Here is a 22,588-nt window from a genome sequence, read left to right as displayed (position 1 = left end):
ATTCTTTTTAGGGCTTACCACTTTTGGGATCTCACATTTTTTATTTGTGGGTGTGTGTTCAGTCCTTCTTTTAGAGTAAGGACATTTTTTTTGGGTTTTGTCCACTGCTGTATTCTCCTGTGCCTAGAATAGAACCTGCACATAGTAGGTGCTTAACAAATATTTGTACAGTGAATGCACATTTAGTGTAGCATTCAGTTGGTAGAAGATAGAAATTGCTGCAACTAAAGACTATCTACAATTTATAGATTTTTTTGGATTAGAATAATTATATGTATTGAGTATTTGTTTTGTACCAAGCCTGAATTGTGATGGCTGTGAACAAGGCAGGCAAGGTCTTTGCTGTCTCGGAGCTAACAGTTTCATTTTCTGCAGTAGACAAACTGGTTCAACTGAGCATTTAACCATGCTCAGATTTCTCTAGTTGAACAAATAAACTGGAAACAAAACACATACCCCCAAAATGTCCATTCGATTCAGCTAACCTTTTTAGCTACAATCTTAGTCTTTTTTGTTGTTTCATACCAAATTTTTCAAACAAGTGGTCTTTAGTGGTTGGCTGTCTCCATTTCCTTACCAAGTGTTATTCTTCCTTACATCATTCTCTCCCATATTCAGCTAAAATGTTGCTTCTTAGTAATAATCACTGACCTTTCATTTGCTGCATTTAAAGATTTGTCCTTAGTTTTCTTTGTTTCTTGAAACTTTATTTTACACTGTATAATCTTAACTTACCTCTGTTCTCACTATTCCTTCTTTGTCTTACCTGGCTTCTATTCTACTTCTACCCTGTACTATTCGCTAGCAAAGAAGAAAAGAGAAGATACAGCAGAGTGAAATACCCAACAGTATAGTTTAGTACAGGTTATGTTCATTATGGTAATTGAATAGAGGGACTTAGAGGAAAAGAAAGGGAACAGAAAGAAGAAAAAGAAAAGTTTAACAAAATAGCACAGAGCAAAGAGGAGAGTAATTACATAGCAATAGGGATAGCAAAGCCCTAGAAATAGCAGTGAATATTAATATTGGGTTATAGGGAAAAACAGAATAGAATAGCGGGTAACATAGATACCTCTCTCAGTCTTGGCTTTGTCACACTGTGGCCTTGAACAAATTTTTTAACATTTTTGTGTCTCTGTTTATTCATCTACAAAATGGGTTTCATGCTTCCAATAGTGTTTTTGTAATAACGTATGCAAGAGCTTAGCATAGACTGGGTACATAACAAGTTTATAATATATATGAGCCTCTATTATTATTGATTTCCTATAATTCTTAAAGTAACTATTCATGCTCTGTAATTACTTTAGGAGATCTCATTTTTTTTTTATGTCTTCATATTTCATTTTTACCTTCATAACTCATTTATTAAATAAACAGATAATTATTGCATGCCTGCTATGCCTACACTTAATACTGAGGATTAAAAGATGAAAAAATAGTTCCCATCTTTAAGGAGATAAAAATTGAGAGGTGAGAGAAATGAGAACAAACTGCTATACTAAAATGCAGAAGGTGTACCAGTGGAAGAGGTACAAAGTACTTAGAGGAATGAGGAACTATTTTGTAGAATTAGATTATATGAAGAAAGTAGCAGTTGAGCATTTAAATATGAATAGGCTTTTTTTTTTTCCCCCTGACATGCATGGGGAGAACATTCCAGGTAGAGGAAATGGCCTGTGCTAATGCACAAAAGTATGAGAGAGCTAGTTACGTTCAGGAATTTATAAGTAGCTTTCTATCGTTTGGTACATAGTGTTATCAGATAGTGGTGGGCAGTGGGGTTAGACAGTGATAGGCAGTGGGCCAGATCATGGAGGGCTTTGTGTGCCATGCCATGGAGGTTAGGTGTTATCCTCTATGCAGATAAGGAGGGATTGAAAAATATTGCTAAGAAGAGTGATATAAGATTTGCTTATTAGAAGGAATATATGCAGGAGCTTGTATAAGCGATAGAGTGGTTAGACGAAAATGATGAAATGTTCAGAACAGAGACCAGTGAAGAGACTAATGTAGTGGGCTAGGTAAAAGATGAATAAGGACAGAATCTGAGCAGTGGCATTGATGACCAAGGAGAGAAAGGCTGTTGTGGGATATGGTAGAATTAAAAAGAGTTATTGATTAGATGTTGAGGTAAGGAAAAGGGAGGAATCTAGAATGTTTCCCTAATTTTTGTCTTGAGTGGTCTAGTGAATACTGTTTTAAAGATAGAGATACAAGAGATGAAGAAGGTTTGGGCATGATAATAATATCATGAGGTAAGGTAGGGAAAATGGAGATAAGATGGCACAAACTTATTGTTTTCCTGGAAGCAAGTCAGTATTAAGATGAAGTAAGTTTTGATAAATAAATGTGCACATTGTAATCTCTAGGGCAAATAAAAAACACAAAAAGACATATAGTTTCAAACTAACTAGAGGAATAAAAATGATATACTAAAAACTTTTTGTTTAAAACAAAAGAAGGCAGTAAAGGAAGAACAGAGGAACAAATGAGATGAGACAAATAGAAAACACATATTAAAATAAAGACCTAAATCAAGTTGTATCAATAGTTAGGTTAATTGGAAATTGAATAAACACTTAAACCAAAAGGTAGAGATCATAACACAATGAAAAAGCAATCCAATTAAATACTATCCGCAGGAGACACACTTTATATTCAAACACAAATAAACTGAAAGTAAAATGAAGAATTAAGATACACCATGAGTACAGTAAGCATTAGAGAGTTGGATTGGCTATATTTATACCAGACAAAATAGACTTTTAAGATAAGGAATTTACAAGAGAAAAAGATGAATGTCCTATAGTAATAAAAGGACATACTCACCTAAAAATAGAGCCACAAATACGTGAAGCAAAAACTGACAGAATCGAAAGGAAAAATAGACTAATCATCAAGTATAGTTAGAAATTTTAATATTCTTCTATCAGTAACTGATAGAACATGTACATAGAATATCAGTAAAGATATAAAAGACTTGAACAGTAGTACTATCAACCTGCTTGGCCTAATTGATATCTATAGAACACTTCACTCAACAATAAGTGTTGTCTGATATGTGCTATTTAAGTATACATGGAACATTTACTGGATTAGACCATTTGCTGGGTTATAAGGCAAGTCTTAATAAGTTGCAAAGGATTGAAATCATACAGAGTATGTTTTCTAATCATAGTTAAATCAGAAATCAGTAAATAACCAAAAGAAATATGAGAAATCTCCAAATACATTAAAATTAAGCAACCCATTTCTAGATAACTGATAGAGCAAAGAAGAAATCACAAGAAAAATTAGAAAATGTCTTGTACTAAGTGACAATGAAAACACAAAACATTTGGGATGCCACTAAAGCAATAATGTGCACATTGTAATCTGCAGAGGGAAATTTATAGTTTTAAAGTCTAAATTAAAAACGAAAGTTTTATAATTATTGTTCTAAGCTTTTACTTCAAGAACTCAGAAAAAAAGCAAATTAAACCCAAAGTAAGTAGAAGGAAGACAATAAGTATCAGAGCAGAAATCAATGAACTAGAAAAAGGACGAACAACACAAAAAAGCAATGAAAGGAAAAGTGATTCTCTGAAAAGATTGATAAAATTGATAAAACTTCAGCTGGCCTGATTTTAAAAAGAGAGAGAACACAATTTATCAAGATCAGGAATGAAAGGGACATCGGTACATACCCCATAGACACCGAAAGATAATAAAGGCAGTATTATGAACAACTTTCTGCCAATGAATGTTGACAACTTAAATGGGCAAATTCTTTGAAAGACACAAATTAGCAAAAGTGTCCAGAAGAAATAGAAAATCTAAATAGATCTGTATCAAGTAAAGAAATTGAATTAGTAATTTACAACTTCTGACAATGAAAAAGTTCCAGGCCACACAACTTCTCCCTGGTGAATTCTATCCCACATTTAAGACAGAAATAATATGAATTTTTTAGAGCATCTTTTAGAAACTAGTGGGGGAAGGAACACTTACCAACTCATTTATGAGCTCAGCTTTACTCTGCTATCAAAGCTAGACAAGGACATCACAAGGAAACTACAGATCAATATCCCTCATAAGCACAGAAGCAAAAATCCTTAACAAAGTATTAGCAAATTGAATCCAGCAGTATGTATATATGTGTATAAAGATTAGTAAACCTTAACCAAGGAAATTTATTCCAGGAATACAAAGTTGATCTGAACATCAATATAATATACCATGTCAGCAGAATAATGAACAAAACCTTAAGATCATCATAGTAAATATAGGGAAAGCATTTGATAAAATCTAATGCCCATTCATGATAAGAACTCTCAGAATACCAGGAATAGAAGTGAACTTTCTCAAGTTGACAAAGCACGTCTATGAAAAATCAAGAGCTAATCTTCTTAATGGTGAGACCATTAAGAGTGATTGCTTTCTAACTAAGATCAGGAACAAGACAAAGATCTCTGGTCTCACCCCTTATGTTCAACATTGTACCAAGTCAGGGAAATAAAGTGCAGACATATTAGAAAGGAAGAAGTAAAAACAGCCTTTATTCCTAGAGGATACAATTCTAAGATATTCTAAATGAATTCTAAAAAGTGAATTTAGTAGGGTTACATGGTACAAGATCAACACATAAAACAACTGTGAATTTTTATGTACTGGCAATAGACAACCAAAATGAAATTTATAAAACAGCTCCATTCACAAGAATAAAACAAAACAAATGAAATACTTATGAATAAATTTAACAAAAGATGTACAAGACCTATTCAGAGAAAAGTACTAAATGTTGCTGAAAGTTTAAGAAATACCTAAATAAATAAAGATATATACCATGGCTATGGATTTGAAGTATAATATTGTTAAGATGGAATTATTCCAACATCTTTCTATAGATTTAATGCAATCCTAATTAAACTCCCAGAAAAGTTAAGAAATTTTTTTAAAGAAATCGACAAGCTCATTCTAATATTTAAATGGAAAGACAAAGGACCTGGGATAGAAAAATGATTTTAAAAAGGAAGAACAAAGTTCTTCCAACAAAGTTGCATTGTCTGATTGATGACTTTACTGTAGAACTATAGTAATCAAGACAGTGTGGTAGGGCACAAGGATAAATGTATATAGATCAAACATTGAGAGTTGAGAAATGGACCCAAACCTCATGGTCAACTGGATTTCGATAAAGATACCAAGGTTATATGGAGAAAGAACGGTTTTTTTAATAAATGCTGCTGAAATAACTAGATATCCTTTTCTCACATCAAACACAAAAATTAATTCAAAATGGGTCATAGACCTAATTGTAAAGGCTAAAGAGAAAGTCTTTATGACCTTGGGTTAGGTAAATGTTTCTTAGGATACAAAAAGCGTGAAAAAGTTGCTAAATTAGATTTTATCAAAAATTTTGTTCACGAGAAGACACCATTAAAAAAAATAGCAAATAAGCCATAGATTGTGGAAGAATACTTGGCACACATATATCTAACAAAGGTAACTGAAACCATGACAAGCTAAACATGTAAGGGGGAAATACTGTATTAGCATCTTACTGTTTATTGTTATACTATCTGTCATACTGTTTAGTACTCAATTACATCAAAACGTTACTCTAAAAAACTTTTTCTAAAAAAGTATTTTTCAGTAGTTTTTCCCTTTGCATGTCCCTTTTCTCCCAATTAGATTGTAAGCTCCTTGTAGATAATTACTTTTATTTACAGCCAAAGTGCTCCTGAGCCATACTGAACAGGTTTGATGATCCTTAGAAGTAATAAATGCTGAGAGTATAGTGCGCTTTCTTTATAATGAGATTTTCATGTTGACTTATCATGAAAAGAATTGCTTGAGACACACTGGGAGTGATGGTTCTTTACTGGCACATTCCTTATTGTGTTTCTTACCCTTCAAATAATTTACATTATCTATGTACAAATTTGAAAATGTTTCAAGTTAAGTTATAGTAGTGTGAAATATTAAAGTATGTATTTTTATGTATTAAATTTGAGTTAAAATGTTAATGAACGAACATTAGGAAGTTTCCCAGGTCCTTTGTCTTTCCATTTAAATGTTAGAACTTCCTAATGTTTGGAGTCTTCTGCGTTATCCTTTGAAAATTCTTAGTTTTTACCCTGATTCCATTTTTCTCTTTTCTGTATTCAGTGCATCCTTTTTTTCTACCCTAATTGAGGGCAAAGTGACATTAGTATCCAAAAAATTAAGTGTTAATTCTTAACTCTTTTTTCATGCTAGCTTCTGTAACTATTTGTGCAGTAATGAGCTATATTATTCACTGTGATATTATTTCTACTGCTAAATATTGCTACTTTTCTAGTTCCTTCCCTTTATGGTAAGTCAGGTCAGGTGAATTTCACACAAAGGTAGGTAAAATGATCTTAAAATATTTCAAGACTCCCTGTTAGCTATTATTTTATAGATTTTATTTTAATTTGTCGTCAGGTTTCTAAAGTATAAGCAGCATCATTGCTTATACTTAGTTATTTGTTATTGTGCAATAATATTACCACTAATTTAGTGGTTTAAAACAATATACATTTACTATCTCAGCTTCTGTATGTCAGGAATGTGTATACGGCTATGCTGGGTTTTCTGCTTCAGGGTCTCATAAAGCTCCAATCAAGGTGTTGGGTAGGGTTGTGATCTCATCTGAGACTTAAGTGGGGAAGAAATGATTTGCTTCCAGATTCATGTGGCTTTTTGGCAGAATTCAGTTCCTCGCAGGCTGCATTGAGGGCTGTAGTTTCTTGCCTTGCGGCCCTCTTCATATGTACTTCGTAATGTTGCAGCTTGTTTCTTCAGAGCCAGTTGGAAGAGTTTCCTCCTAGATGGGCATTGCAATTTTTTGTAATGTAATCATGTACACATAATCATCCTGTTTCTATATAGCGCATGTTGCAGGTCCTATCCACATTCAAAGGGAGGGGATCACACAAGGGTATGAACATCAGGAAATGGGGCCACTCTAAGGTCTCTCTGTCACAACTTATTTGCTGTATCTTAACATTAGATGAATGCTTTTCTTTTTTTTTTTTTTAAGTTATGCCACCAATTTGTAACTTTTATGAAAATAACTTTCATCTATAAAAACAAGGTAATTTATAACTTGATCTTAAGTTTTGATAGCAGTTGAATATTTACATTAAAATTTGCAAAATTTCAACTAAAGAACACATAAAACTTTCAGACATAGCTTATACTTTAAAAATTCTATCAATTTCATCAAATAAAGAGTGACTACAGGTCATTTTACATTCGTCTTCTGGTCCAGAATACACATTCCATTTAAAATATTTTAAATCACTCTTCCGTACAGCATGGATGGCTCCTCGTAGGAACTAGTAAATAGTCTGTTCTTCATGAAGACAACACTAGACAGATATTGCCTGATGCCTGGATAATACTGAACATCACAAAACCAGCAAGGTACATTAAGATATTTCTCTTTTTCTTGAACTTTCAGGTCAGCTATAAAGCGATGAAGTCCATAGTATAATAGGATATCTGCTAAGGTAAATTTATATTCTGTAAAGCAGACTTTATCTTCAAGATGTGAATTAAGATCCTTCAACAGAATGCGGATATCATCTTTATTAGAGTGTCCATCTACTTGAGTTACTCTGTATTCTAACCATTGTTGAACTATTGCTTTTTCTTCTCTAGTGCTCCCGAGCAAATATTCTTTATTGGCTTGCTTGACTGTTATAGTAGTCAGTCCTGTTAGACTTAGTCTATTCTTCGTTTTAAGAACTGGAATCTGACACTCACCCCGAATGCTGTATTTGTTTCCTTTACTCAGCCCCAGGGACTTCTCCAGCAGCGTCAGCTCCACTGCCACCACCGCCACCGCCACCGCCTGAGCTCCTGGCTGAGAGGAATGCTTTTCTTATTCAGTAATTTTTACTACTTGTTTAGATGGAATGATAACTTTGGATTTTTTATTTTTCTAACCAGATTCCATTGGCCGTGACATCCCCAAAATGCTTGAATTATTTAAAACTGGACATGAAATTAAGGTAGATGAAGAAAGGGAGAATTTTCTCAAGACAAAAATAGCAACAGTAAGTTACAGTGGAAATTATTCAATAACCCTCTTTTTTTGCTTAACTGATTCATTAATAATTTATAATATACCAGTCCTTTGAACTTGTTCTTATCAGTAGCATTAGAAGTGACACTAACTATGCACATAGATAATTTTTTATTGGTTGAACTCATAAATTTTAATGGTAATATAGAATTGCTTCTGAGTTATGTGTCACCCACTGACATTTATTTGTACTTTGCCTTATTCGATTATCTATTCTATGTATGATATTTTTACTATAATATTTAGGCTTATAGAAAGTAAGGTCTAGAGCTTATATATCACTTACAGAACACTGTATAATGCTGACCCCATAGTAGATATTTAATCCTACTCTAATGGATTGAGGAATTTGCTTTATTTTTATGAATTATTTTTGGTTATCCCTGGGTTTTAAAAACTGCCTATGTACAGAAGATGCTGGAAATCAATTTCCAAACTATATAGATAGATATGTCAGATTTTTATAGTACTGTGTTTTTAAATATATAGTTATTTGCTAATATTTTTTTATACAAAAGAATCTCTAAAATATCTATTTAATGTATGTAATCTTTTTCCTGTACAATAACTATAGGAATAATGGCAATATTGATAGCAAAATTTAAACTGCCTACCAAATACCAGGCCCTATTCTAAACAATTTTCATATATTCTGTCTTTTAATCTTAACCCAATGAGAGGTAGATTATCATCCCCATTTTATAGATGAGGGCATAGAAGCCCAGAGAGGTCAAATACTTTTCTCAAGGTCCCATAGCTAGTATGAGGCAGAAGAGGTATTTGAACCTTGGCAGTCTCCTCAAGAATACAGGCTCTTTACCCTTAGATCATCCCACCTCATGGCTGGAATTATTTGAATAGCTCTTATTCTTCTTTCCATCCTACTTTTAAGAGGAATTCTTCATTCAACAGATTAGTAGTCCAAACTGATTGAGCTATGTCCATTGTAGATCATCAGAAATATAGAAAAGGTGCTCAGCTAGTTTTATGGAAGGAAAACTTCCTTTAGAAAGGGGGCAAAACAAGTTAAATCAGTCAGAGATTGGGAAGCCTCTCATTGCCATCATTACTGTCAAAGTTCAGCTCCAGTTCGAGCTCTGCTGCAATCTAATGTTGGAATGTCCTTGTTCCTAAAAGGCCCTTGGCAGTGCTTCCTGTTTCTTAGGGATGACAACATTGTAATATAAAAAGCAAACAAACAAGAAAAAAGCAAATACAAATTTTAAGAGAATATTCTGGAGCTGTATTCATGGATTTGAATACCAGTTCTGCTACTTATGGAATGGCAAACTTTACACAAGTTTTTTAATGCTGTTGTCTCTCAAATTTCCTCATCAATAAAATTTATATAGTAATATCTGTTTCACAATGTGGTTTTAAAGATTAAAAAATATTTTAAATGGTAGCAGCTATTGTTGTTACTGTTTCGGTTAGAGTTTTTAAGTCTGTTAAATATCTTTATGACTCTTTCTTTCTAGCTGGATCTTTTATTTTTCTGTAGTAGTGTTTTCAGTATATTCAGTTAGTAGTTTATATAGATCCTGACTCAGAGTATACAAAATCATGTCATCTTATTCATTCTTTTCAACAAATACTGTAGTGATTAAGACGTGGGCTCCAGATCAGACTACTTGGAGTTTTATTAGAGATATGCTTTTTCTTAATGAAAAATAAATTAATCTTTTGGAATACTGCTTAAATATTATAGTATAATAATGGATTTTAGATTAATACTGTCTGGTTCAAATTCTGGTTCCGGATTACAACTGCGCCACCTTGCTCTCTGAGCCTCAGTTTTCCCCCATGTTCCCTATATGTAAAATGAAGTTAATAATGATACATACTTTCTTAAAGCTAGGAAGTGGTAGATAAGATGACATAATAACTATTAAACAGACATCTACTTTTGGTTGAAATGGAGTAACAGGGACCTGATTTACCCTCCCACCTAAAGCAATCAGCATTACCTTGATATCAAAACCAGACAAAGAAAATAACAATCCAATATCATTCATGAACATAGATGTTAAAATTATAAACTGAATTTTAGCAAATAGAATACAGTAATATATAAAAAGGATAGCATCATGACCAAGTAGGGTTTATCCTAGGAATGCAAAGTTACTTTCACATTTAACAGCCAATCATTATAATTTACCATATTAACAAACTAAATCAAAAGCCATATGATCATATCAGTAGATACAGAGAATGCAATTGACAGAATCCAGCATTCATTTCTAATTAAAAAGTTTCAGCACACTAGGGATAGAAGTTGATGTCCTCAACCTGATAACAGGCATCTAAGAAAAACCAACAGCTGACATCACACTTAGTGATGAAAAACTGAATGCTTTCCTTCTAAGATCAAGAACAAGTTAAGGATATCCACTCTCACCACTTCTGTTCATCATTGATCTAGGGATTCTATGTAGTATAATAAGACAAAAAAAAAGGCATCCTGATTAAAAAGGAAGAAATAAAACTATCACTATTCACTGGTGACATGATCTAGCTACTAGAAAAGAAAGAGTTAAGTAAGGTTGTAGGATACAAGATCAATATATAAAAATCAATTTTGCTTCTACATAACATCCACAATTAGAAATTTAAAAATTCTAATTAAATTTATTGGGGCGACATTGGTTAATAAAATATATAGGTTTCAAGTGTATAATTTAATAATACGTCATATATGTATTGTATTGTGTATTCACCATCCAAAGTTAAATTTCCTTCCATCACCATATATTTGACCCCCTTTACCTTTATCTACCTCCTCGCTTCCCTTTGGTAGCCGCTAAACTGTTGTCCATGTCCATGAGTCTGTTTGTCATGTTCGCTTGTTGCTTTCAGTTTTATATCTCACATACGAGTGAAATCACTTGGCTCTTAACTTTTTCTGACTCTTATTTCACTTAGCATAATTATCTCAAGATCTGTCCATGTTCCTGCAAATGGCAGTATTTCATCTTTTCTTATGGCTAACTAATATTCCATTGTACATATGTATGACATCTTTATCCAGTCATCTATTGAAGGGCACTTTGATTGTTTTCATGTCTTGGCCATCGTGAATATTGCTGCAATGAGCATTGGGGTGCATATATCTTTACAGATAAATGTTTTAAAAATTTTTGGGTCGATATCAAAAAGAGAGATTGCTGGGTTATATGGTAATTCTATTCTTAGTTTTTTGAAGAACCTCCATACTATTTTCCATAGTGGCTGTAGCAATTTACATTCCCACCAACAGCGTGTGAGGGTTCCTTTTTCCCCACAACTCTCCAACACTTTTTATTACTTGTCCTGTTGATGATAGTCTTTCTAACAGGTGTGAGATGGTATCTCATTGTAGTTTTGATTTGCATTTCCCCAGCAGCTAGTGCAGTTGAGCATCTTTTCATATGTCTGTTGGCTGTTTGTATGTCTTTTTGGGAGAAGTATCTGTTCAGGTCCTCTGCCCATTTTTAATTGGATTGTTTGTTTTTTTATTGTTGAGTTGCATGAGTTCTTTGTATATTTTAGATATTAGCCCCTTATCAGAGGTGTTGTTTGCAAATATTTTCTCCCATTTGGTTCATTGCCTCTTTGTCTTATTGATAGTTTCTTTTGTAGAAATTAAAATTTAAAAGTGAGTGCTATTTGTAGTAATATTGGAAAATATGAAATATTTAGGAATAATTCTAACAAAAGATGTGAAAGATCTATACACTGAAAACTTCAAAACATAGTTGGGAGAAACAAAGATCTATACAATTGATGAAATGTAACATATTAATGGATCAATAATCCCAATATTGTTAAGATGTCAGTTGTCCCCAAAGTAATGTATAAACTCATTATAGTCTCAATCAAAATCCCATTAGCTTTTTTGTAGTAATTGACAAGTTGATTTAAAATTCATATGGAAATACAAAGGATCTAGAATAGCCAAAACAACTTTGACAGAGAACAAAGTTGGAAGTATACCTGATTTCAGTAATTAAGACAGTGTGGTATTGATGTCAAAAGAGACAAAATGATCAATGGGATGGAATAGCAAGTCCAACAGTAACAAAGACAAAACATATGATAACTGATTTAAAACAATGTGGAAAAGCATTTTTAATGGAGAAGTGATAGTCTTTTCAACAAATAGTACTGGAACAATTAGATATCTACATGTAATAAAAGGAACCTTGACCTATACTTCTCACCATATATAATTAACTCAAAATATATCAAAGACCTAAATGTAAAGGCTAAAATTATAATACTTCTGGAAGAAAAACTTGTTAGGGAATGATTTCTTAAATATGACACCAAAAACATGATCCACAAAAGAACAAATAGATAAATTGCACTTTATAAAATTAAAAAGCTTTTGTTCTTTAAAAGATACGTGTGAAAAGAATGAAAAGATAAATCACAGACTGGGATAAAATATTTGCAAATCATATATCTAATAAATCCACAATATATAAAGAACTCTCAAAACTCAATAATACAACAACCCAGTTTTAAAAATCAGCAAAAGATTTGACTACACCTCACCAAGGTGTGACAAACACATGGGAAACAGACGACAAACACATTGAAAGATGCTCAACATTATTAGTTGTTAAGTAAATACAAATTAAAATCACAATGAGATATTACTACATATCCATTGGAATGACTAAAATTAATAAGACTGACCATACTAACTGTTGGTGAGGATGTGGAGGGACCAGAATGCTTATACGTTACTATGGGAATATAAAATGATACAACCTCTTTGGCAAACAGTTTGTCAGTTTAAGAAGTTTAAAATCTACTTATATGATCCTATCATTTCACTTTTAGATATTTGCCCAGGAGAAATGAAAACATGTCTTCATAAGACTTGTAAACAAATGCTTATATTAGTTTTATTATTAATAGCCAAAAACTGGAAACATTCCACATGTCCAGTAACAGGCGAATGTATAAACAAACTTTGTTATATCTGCACAATAGAATATGCTTTCGTAATAAAAAGAAACTACTGATACATGCTTTAACACAGATGGATTTTAAAATAATTATGCTGAGTGAAAGAAGCCAGACAAAAAGGAGTGCATACTATATGATTCTATTTATATAAAATTCTGGCAAATGCAAAGTAATGTATAGTGACAGAAGACAGACCAATACTTGACTTGGGGACACGGGTCGGAAGGAAGGATTACAGAGGAGCACAAGGAATTTTAGGGATGACTGATGTGTTATTCTGACTGGTGATGGTTTCAACTTAATAAATTGACTCTAAGAATGTGCAGCATACCCTGTGGGACACGATTTAGCAATAAAAAGGAACAAACTGTGGATACAGTCTATGATGTGGATGAACCTCAGAAACATTGTGCTTAGTGAAAGAAACCAGATGCAGAAATCACATACTATATAATATCGTTTATATGAAATATCCAGAAAAGACAAAACTATAAAGACAAAAAGTAGATTAGTGGTTGACTATGGCAGGAACAGGAGGAAACAGGCATTAACAGTGTGCATTAGGGATCATATTGGGGTGTTGAAGATGTTTTAAAACTGATTTTGGTGATGATTGCAACTTGATAAACTTAAAAAATTATTGAATTGTAAGTTAAAAAAGGGTAATTAATATGATATGCAAAATATGCCTTATAAAGTTATTTAAAATGTTAAGAATACCTCAATAAAGTTGTTTAAAAGATAATAAAAATATTTTTACAGTTGTATCGAACACAATATTACTATTCCATAGAAATATTTGTTACAATTATCAGATAACAGATTTTTAAAAAGGATTTCAAGGAAAAGTAATATTGCTTCTTTACAAATTTGAGAGTTCTATGAGTGATGTTATTCTTATATAGTTAGAAATACTGAAGATGTTTCTAGTTGTTGCCACCTGTATAAGAATTGGATTTAGAATGAATGTGCAGACGAAAGGGCACTCACCGACAGCATCAACCGTCCTCATTTTGGATACAAACAGGATATGTAGAGCAGGGTCAACAAACTACAGCCCATGGGCTATAGTGGCCTATTTTTGTGGAGTCTATGAGCTAAGGATGGTCTTTACAACAATAAATGGTTGTAAAAAGAAAAACAAAGAATTTGCTACAGAGATTGTATGTGGCCTATACAGCCTAAAGTATTTAATAAGGTTTGCTGACCCCTAGAAAGATGGTGCCTAGGAGAACGAAATTTATTAATTTTGCGTTTTAATTTGCCTGTATAGGAGAGACTGTCTTATTTAGTTAAATCATTCTCATGTCCCTTGTTATGATTCTGCAAAAAATCTGCACTGCCACTCTCTTTCATGATCCAGTTCTACTTTTGATGTGATATGAAATTGATCTTGAGTTGTTTAAGCGCGTTTTCCTTCTGTATCAATCAGTTGAATGATCTCTCTTAGTTATCTGGCTTGAGGATTCGCATCTTGGGTATGAGAACTCAAAACCACTAGTACTGTTGCCTCTGTATATCAGAACTGTACTAACGCTCTTATAGCAAGCCAGTATCTAACATTTGTCAGCAGTACTTGCAGATAAATTAGTTTCCTTTTTCATCTTTTCTACCATTTGTACCTATAATTTATGTATTCATGAAATTGGTTATGTCTACACGCTATCAGATCAAATACTCATATCAGTGAAAATGTCATTCAGGTGATATGTTGAACATCATGCAGACAGAACAGTTTGTTATTGGAATATTTTATTTTTCAGTCTGTTATAGTGCTATCATGTAGTCATCATTTATTTTCTCTCGGCATAAAGAATAAGTTGGTCGGGATAAAAGTAGGTTGCTAAATGATCAGATTTAAGGAAAAGATCTTAAAGCATAAAACTGAAAATAAAGGTTTAGAAGGAAGAAGAAACACATTTCTACAACTGGACCCTAACTTTTTTTAAAACAAATATGGCTCTTTCCATGAAATACAAATGAAAATAAGTCAGATTCTCAAAAAATGAAGCAGAGCCATAACATGTACCTTGTCCAGTATATATATTCTAAATAGCAATTTAATTTCAGATAGTTATTAAATGATTTTAAAATGATTTATCTGAGTTTATAATATAGAAAACAATATAATAGTCATAACTCTGCTGCCCAGATACTCTGTTGACATTTTTAAATTTTCAAATTAATATATGCAGTTGGTTAAGTTCAGTTTACAAAAATATGTAAGGAAACACTAAAGCCCTTCTCTCTGCAATTATTTTCTCATGAGACTTATTAATAGTTTTATTTTGTTCTTCCAGAAATGTTAAGGCATAAACATAAACACCCTTTAGAAATTCATTTAATTACACAATATTATGCCACATACACTATTCTGTACCTTTCTTTTCCATTTAATATTGCATCCATGTCTGCAAAAATGCAAAGGGATCTGCCACATTCTTTTTCATGGCTGCAAAGATTATGTGCCATAATCAGTTCCCTTTTGATGGGCATTTTGTTTGTGTCCAGTTTGATGCTATTACAAGTGATACTTTAATGACATTCTAATGAATATATATTGCCAATTTTCCAAGTATACCCATAACGTACATTTCTAGAAATAGAATATATGTTCAAATTTTTAACATAAGTATTACCGAATTGCTCTCTATTTATACTGATTTATAATTTATCCGATAGTGGGTTACAATGCTTCACACACTCACCAGCATTAGATATTGTCAAATATAATCATTTTGTCATTTTGTTAGGTGGTATATTGTGGGTTGTAGTCATTCTGTCATTTTGTTAGGTGGTATATTATTGGTTATAATCATTTTGTCAGTTTGTTAGGTGGTATGTTATGAGTTGTAGTCATTTTGTCTGTTTGTTAGGTGGTATATTATTGGTTATAATCATTTTGTCCATTTGTTAGGTGGTACATTACTGGGTGTGTGTGTGTGTGTGTGCGTGCGCATGTGCACTTTTAGCAGCTTAAAAATTTCAAGATGAATATTACCAATGTTTTCTTCTTTGGGTACAATTTTCTGTTCCACTTCTTAAGATTCTGAGTTTCTTCATCTGTCCCCCCATTCTTGATCCCTTTCTTCTCATATTCCTAGCCCTGACCTGATTATTCACCACTCCCTTTTTTTTCTCTGTGGGGTCCTATGACTCCCTTTACTATGGACCCTGTCTGACTCACTTCTACCATGACATCCTCAGTTTACTAGTGTCTACTAAATGGAATTGACAAGAGCCATGGTCATAGAAGGTTGACTGCTTGTAAAATTGAAATGTTCACAAACAGTGAGGTTGTCTGGCTTCTGATAACTATGAAAAATAAAGCCTTTTCTACCCAATGTTTGGGACTGAGTTTTTTCTTACCCGTGATGTATTAGAAATTTTCCCTGTATCCTTTATATTTTAAAAATTATCCTCACTTATTGACTTTTCTTAAACTTTACTCTCCGAGTAGAAAAAATTATTATTAACTCATTTATAATGTAGCCTAAAAAAACAAAACTAGAACAACCAACTTAGTGTGTAAATTCTGTTTGACAAATATTTATTAAGTACTGACTCTGTGCTAGGTACAATGTAATGCAAAAAAGACTAAGAAATTTTTTAAAAATAAAGATACATCTAGTACAGGAGCTACATATGGAAATAAATGGTAGAGAAGTATATGATAAGTATGATAATAGAAATATACATATGTAAGATATAAGGAAGTTGTTGAAGAGAAGCAATGGTAGATGTCATCATAGCATGGAGTACATCAAGGATGGCTTCTAGGAGGAGTTTGAAAATATAAATCAGATAAATTAAGGGTCATTTATATTTTAAAATAATAATAATATGTAAGATGATGAATGGACTACTTTATGTCTGTATTAGTTCAGGAGTTTTAAAGGGACCAAATAACAGTGACTTACCCATGATAGAAAGTTATTTTTCTCCCAAATTTGAACTGGTGGGCAGCTTAGGGCTATTCTGCTCCATAGGGTTAACCAGGGATCAAAGTTCCTTTCCTTTGTTTTTTTTTGCCATCTTCTGGAGTCTTTAATTCTTTGTGGTTGAATCGTGATGATACCATGTCTGACTTGTAGCCAGTGTGGAGGAGGCAACAGGAACTGGAGAGCAAGCAGCTTTCTTTCAAGCATGTGAACCATTGCCGTCATCAGTCCTGCCCCTATCCCATGGTCCAGAGTTAGTCACGTAGCTTAGCTGTGTGCTAAGTAATGCTATGTAGTGTCTAGCTGCAGGGCCATGAGCTCAGCTAAAACTTTAATTATTTAAAAGAAGAGGAGACAAAGTTTTGCCATAGCTGAGGAGGAGCCAAGAAACCCCCCAAAATAAGAAAATAAAAGAAATTTTTGTGCTTTTGTTTATTGCTCTATCGCCAGTTCCTAGAATAGCGCCTGGCAGATAGTAGTTGATCACTAAATAATTGTCAAATGAATAAATGTACAAATGTATGAATCAACAAAAGCTACTGCCAATTGAAGATCAGTTAGAAATTATTAAAAGACATATGTAATATAAAATAATTCAATGTTTTATTTTTTAAAATTTTCGTATACTAAACTTTAAAATTTGATGTATACTAAACTTTTCAGCAATCCTGTGGAGCAATATTGAAAGTGAAAATTTTAATTACTGGAATTTTACAAAATAAGAGTCAGAATTATCTTGTCCTCTATTCATTATAGGAATGCTTAGTCGGGTACGTATTTTAACATTTCACAAGAAAATTAAACGATGTCTAGATTATTATAGCATAAACCTGCCAGAATAAAGACTTTGAAGTAATTTTCAAAGAGTGCCCGTTAGTATTTTATAACGTACCACAAATCCGTTTATGTTATCTCTGAGGCTCTCAGAACCTGCTTTATTTTTCTCACTGATATATTCCTTGTGTGATTTAAGATACGTGGCCTCCAGCCTGCTTTTCCACAACACTTATAGGTGTAATTTTAAGCCAGTTTCATTGTTGATTGGTTTTAACTTATCTTTTATTGAAAGGTAAAAGTTATTTCTAATTTTCTATTAGTATTGACTTTACCATTTTACAGAGGCACACATAATTCTTTTATATTTGTCAAAAACTAAAATGTTCTCTGTCATTTCATTTTTGTTAATGTTAACTGCCTTGCATATTTAAAAAACAAACAGATACATTGCAGTTAGGTTTCATTTGCTGAAAGTGGTGGAGATCAAGGGATGAAACTTTTCACTAAGAAAAGAGTTACTGCAAGTGTAAAATATGGCACATTAAAATTTATAATAGGAAGCATTTGTCAAGAAGAGAGGACATGAACTGTAGTGTAAAGGAAAATTCGGAATGTGCTTATTTGGTGTGTTTAACCTAACATGATATTTAATACCAGAATAAATTATATGACTCTCATGGCCTATTATATATACTCCTAAAAGAGCCTATAAAATCAGACCCATATTTTTGTATATTTCAAGTAGCAACTAGCTACCTTTTATGTATGAACCTAGTTCAATAGATTCTCACATATGTAAGAAGTCTTATAGCTTTCATGGGAAATACCTTTGATTTTCAAATCAATTCTAACTGAAAAATCTTTGGGGATTAATAAAGTTAAAGTTTCAGGATAAAAACATAGGTTTGTGTTATAATACACATTGGACCTTTAAAAGGTTGTAGTGTACCATGAAATCATCTTAGTTTCAGATCTTTTTTTTTATAGTTTTGGCCCCTTTATAAGTGCTTTTTTTGTCAGTGCAGCAACTTGGTAGAATTTTCCATACCTTATATAACAGGTGTTTTGGCTTTCAAAAGAATATTTAGTGAGGACCTGCTATATTCCAATCAGCTTTTTCTGTTTTAATTTTTCACTTCAAAGTAATTCTTTTCAAGTATACATGTACATACAAGTGAGGTTTTTTAAAAAAGACTTCAGTGAAAAAATTTTCTGAAAAATCATAAAATCAGAAATCTTGATGTTTTACCTTCATTTTATTTTAGAACATTAGGGACTTTTTGGGTTCATAGCACTTTTGAAAAGAAAATCTAAAGAGAAATTAAATTATACTCATAACATTTCAAGTAAGAAAGTAATGAATATCACACATTTTCTTGGAATTTATTGCTTCACGAAGCCTTACCTCTAGTTAAGCTGTTATTTGTTAATTTCCTCAATGACAGCATATCTTTTCCTCAATTTTTTATTTTGAAAAGTCTTAAATGAATGGAAAAGTTGAAAGAATAGTACAATGACCACTTCTATATTTATCACCTAGATTCACCAATTTTGTTACATTTGCTTAGAAAAACTAGTAAGAGTACTTGGCTTAGAGAAAATATTAGATACTCTTTATTTTCTGAACCACTTAAAGTCAAGTTGCAGACATCATAACACTTCACCCCTAAATGTTTTCACATACGTAGCCTAAGAATAGGTCATTCTCCTGTATATGCTTTTGAAAGTACCATTTTTAGTATAAATTTTATAATTTATTTATTGCTACTTTTTTCTTTACAATTTATTGATTTTCTCTTTTTCTTTATCCTAGTAACCTGAGGTTTGGTTGTTGATTTTTTGGTTTTCTAAGTTTTGTATGAGATTTGTGAGTTTTCATTATTTTTTTGATAATGAGTTTAACTTGTGAATTTCCCTTGAATTTCTTGTTTTGATATTTAGTATTCTTGTCATTATTTTATAAATACTCTGTCGTGATTTTTATTCATATTTGAAAGAGTTTTAACAATTGAAACCTTTTTGGCTTGTTTAAATTTTTATTATATTCTAGTTTGACTGTCTTATGGTTGAAGAATGCATCCTTTGTAGTTTCTACTTTTTAAAAACTTATTGACATTTTCATTTTGGCCTATAGTGTAAGAATAATATTCTTTTTTCCAAGTGTTTCATGGACACTTGAAAATAATTTGTGTTCTGAGCTTCCAGGTAAAGATAGTAGATTGAATACCACAGTGGTAACTGATTAGAAAATGTCAAATCCTGAATCAGCAATAGAGAAAGCCAAAAAATTACAGTCTAAATTTCAGGATCTTTAAAAAGGCTTAGTTAGGTTCTGACTCTAGATACCTCTTGACCGTTAGTGGTATATATGGGGATGGAGCAGGAGCCTTCTGAAATAGGTAGGATTCGCTGAAGACTATGGAAAATTGTTACATACTTCATGGCACTGGGTAACTGTCCTTTACCGTGCCAGCAGTAGGCTGGAAAGATTAAAAGAGAGGGTTTCTAAAGTGGAGGAGATCAGGAGTTGAGAAAATTCAAAACAGGGAGGAGATTAAGTGAATACTGTATATGCTGAGAAATCCATTTTTTCCTCACCCTCATCCTACCCCCACCCCCACCCCCACCCCTCTTCCCTAACTTGGTTCCCAGAACTCCGGCAGCCAGGCCTCACCCTCTAGTCTGGAGTATATTAGATGAGGTTTAGGTCAAGGATAAATGACGATGACGACGACGACGACTGATGAGGCTTTTGAGCAGCCTAATAATATTTTCTTTCCTATTTGAACATTCAAGGTGGTTTTACCCTCTCTTTTAATCTCCTGTTCATTTCTGATACTTTAATGAGAATTATTCGATATGATTTAAAAATAATTATTATAATTTTTAGTTGTCTTTGATATTTGATTTCAGGTTCCTCTTTTCCTTTTTCTTCTTCCCTACCTCCCTTTTTCTCTTTTCTTTTTTCTTTTAATAGATCTTTGAAGTTTTTCTTTTTCTCTTTTTTCTTTTCTCCCCTCCCCCCACCCACTCTTTTCTGCAATTCTTTCTTTCTCTCCTGTATGCCCACCTACAATTTGGAAAGACATGAAAAATATAATTAAATTTATGGGAAAATTAGTATGAATTAGTGGGAAGTAAATACTACAGAATCGTTTTTTTCAGTGACATGCAACTTAATTTTGATTACTTAGAGTATTTAATCAAAAATTTTTGCTTGGTAAATGCTGCCTGAGTTAATGACAAATCAGTTGTTTATAATAAAAATGTTTTTAACATATATTTGTTCTCTAAAGATATTTAAACGTTTTCCTATAATTTTATTCTATTACTCGTTTATTACATTAAAACTTTTAAAACATATTTGATAGAATTATTACTAATTGCACCAGTAAGTTCATTATGAAAAACAATCATAGCCCTTTTAAAATCATGTAAATATCCAGATTTCGAAGACTTACAAATAATGGTATTGACAAATCAAATCTAAGCTCATTTTCTACAAAGAAAAAAGAAGGTAAGACAGCTCAGATTTATGTTTGTGCCAGATCATGCCAAGACCTGGTTTAACTAGTGCTTCTTGTCTGAGTTTCAAATATATTTGGATCTTTGACATACTTAATATAAATGCAGTGTCTTTGATGTGTTTTTTTTTTCTTCTTCATGGCCCATTCATAGGCACGTGTCACTATGCTTTGCTTGTGTAATAGTGAATTGTTTTGTGGCAAGAATATTGTCAACCTGGCAGCTGATAAAAGATGAAGTATATTGTAACAATAATAAACAAGTTCGGGACAAGGGAATAAACATAATAAAATCTTATGTTGAAATCAGAGTCTTTAGTTTTAATTAACATTCTAGAACAGGAAAAGTGAACATGTTGGAGATTATACAAGATGTATATAATATAGTACATGGAAATTGAAGATTTATTTTGAAGGAACTAGGTCCATAAGTTGAAAACATAGCAAGCGAGGTTTATTGCTTAAATCAATTAGGTACAAACAATAGTTGGATAAAAGGCAGCATCCCATTGGCTCATGGTTCACTGCCATTTCTCCTTTTCCTCCATTCCTACCAGTTGATGATTAACTTTATTTGGGTTGCATTATTTTTGGTATACTACAGTGTGCTGTGTCATAGATAAGGGGATTATAAAGAGAGGAAAGTAAACTGTAGAATGTAAAAGTCAAATTCTATACTTGTTCTCATTAAAATTAAAAGGAAGTATATTGGCAATAGATTGTAGCCCTCCAATAATATGGCGCTAAGAAAGGGGAGAAACTAACATTTATCCAGAATCCAATATGTACCAGCATTTTGCTTGATGCTTTATTGTGAAAAATATATAAAAAATATACATTTAACTAGGATGAATAATCCTTGTTGTATTTTAGGTTATATCCTTTGGATAGATTTTTCTAAGTATTCTTACCAGTAGGAATATTAGAATCAAAAATAATTTATTATTTCCAGTGTTCTTACCTATACTGTCATGAAATCGGACGATAATTTCCCAGAACTTGGGGGAATTGAAAGTGTGACTTCCCCTTCTATTAGATATAAATAAGAGCATAAGAAAAACCACATCGTTTGAGAGAAACAGCTAATTTTTCTCTTCAATTCATTGCATTACCTCAACGATGTAGTGATCATTGATCAACAGAATAACAAAGATGAAAAATTAAAATGGCATATTATATAAAAGGAGAGTAAGGTGATATGCTTTTTCTTGTTTGCCAGTCCATTTGTTAATAAGTAGTTGTCAGTATACTGCACACACAGCTTGCTTTTGTTAGCTTTACTTCAAAAACCA

At 32.4% G+C, this 22,588-nt stretch overlaps 1 protein-coding gene and 1 pseudogene across 1 annotated transcript in view; one reads left to right on the top strand and one right to left on the bottom strand.

Annotated features, from left to right (window-relative positions):
• Window positions 1–22,588, top strand: part of MRPL1 (mitochondrial ribosomal protein L1) — a 57,465-nt gene that overhangs the window by 28,244 nt on the left and 6,633 nt on the right. Inside the window, exon 7 of the mRNA XM_006907625.3 lies at window positions 7,963–8,069. Coding sequence (XP_006907687.1) covers window positions 7,963–8,069 — 107 coding nt within the window. The remainder of the gene's footprint in view (window positions 1–7,962; window positions 8,070–22,588) is intronic.
• LOC112476323 lies at window positions 4,953–7,882 on the bottom strand (annotated as a pseudogene).

The sequence above is a fragment of the Pteropus alecto genome, unplaced genomic scaffold, assembly GCF_000325575.1.
Source record: "Pteropus alecto unplaced genomic scaffold, ASM32557v1 scaffold161, whole genome shotgun sequence".
Lineage (NCBI taxonomy): Eukaryota > Metazoa > Chordata > Mammalia > Chiroptera > Pteropodidae > Pteropus > Pteropus alecto.
The sequence above is the reverse complement of the archived record's forward strand: the minus strand, read 5'-3'. Positions and strand labels throughout refer to the sequence as shown.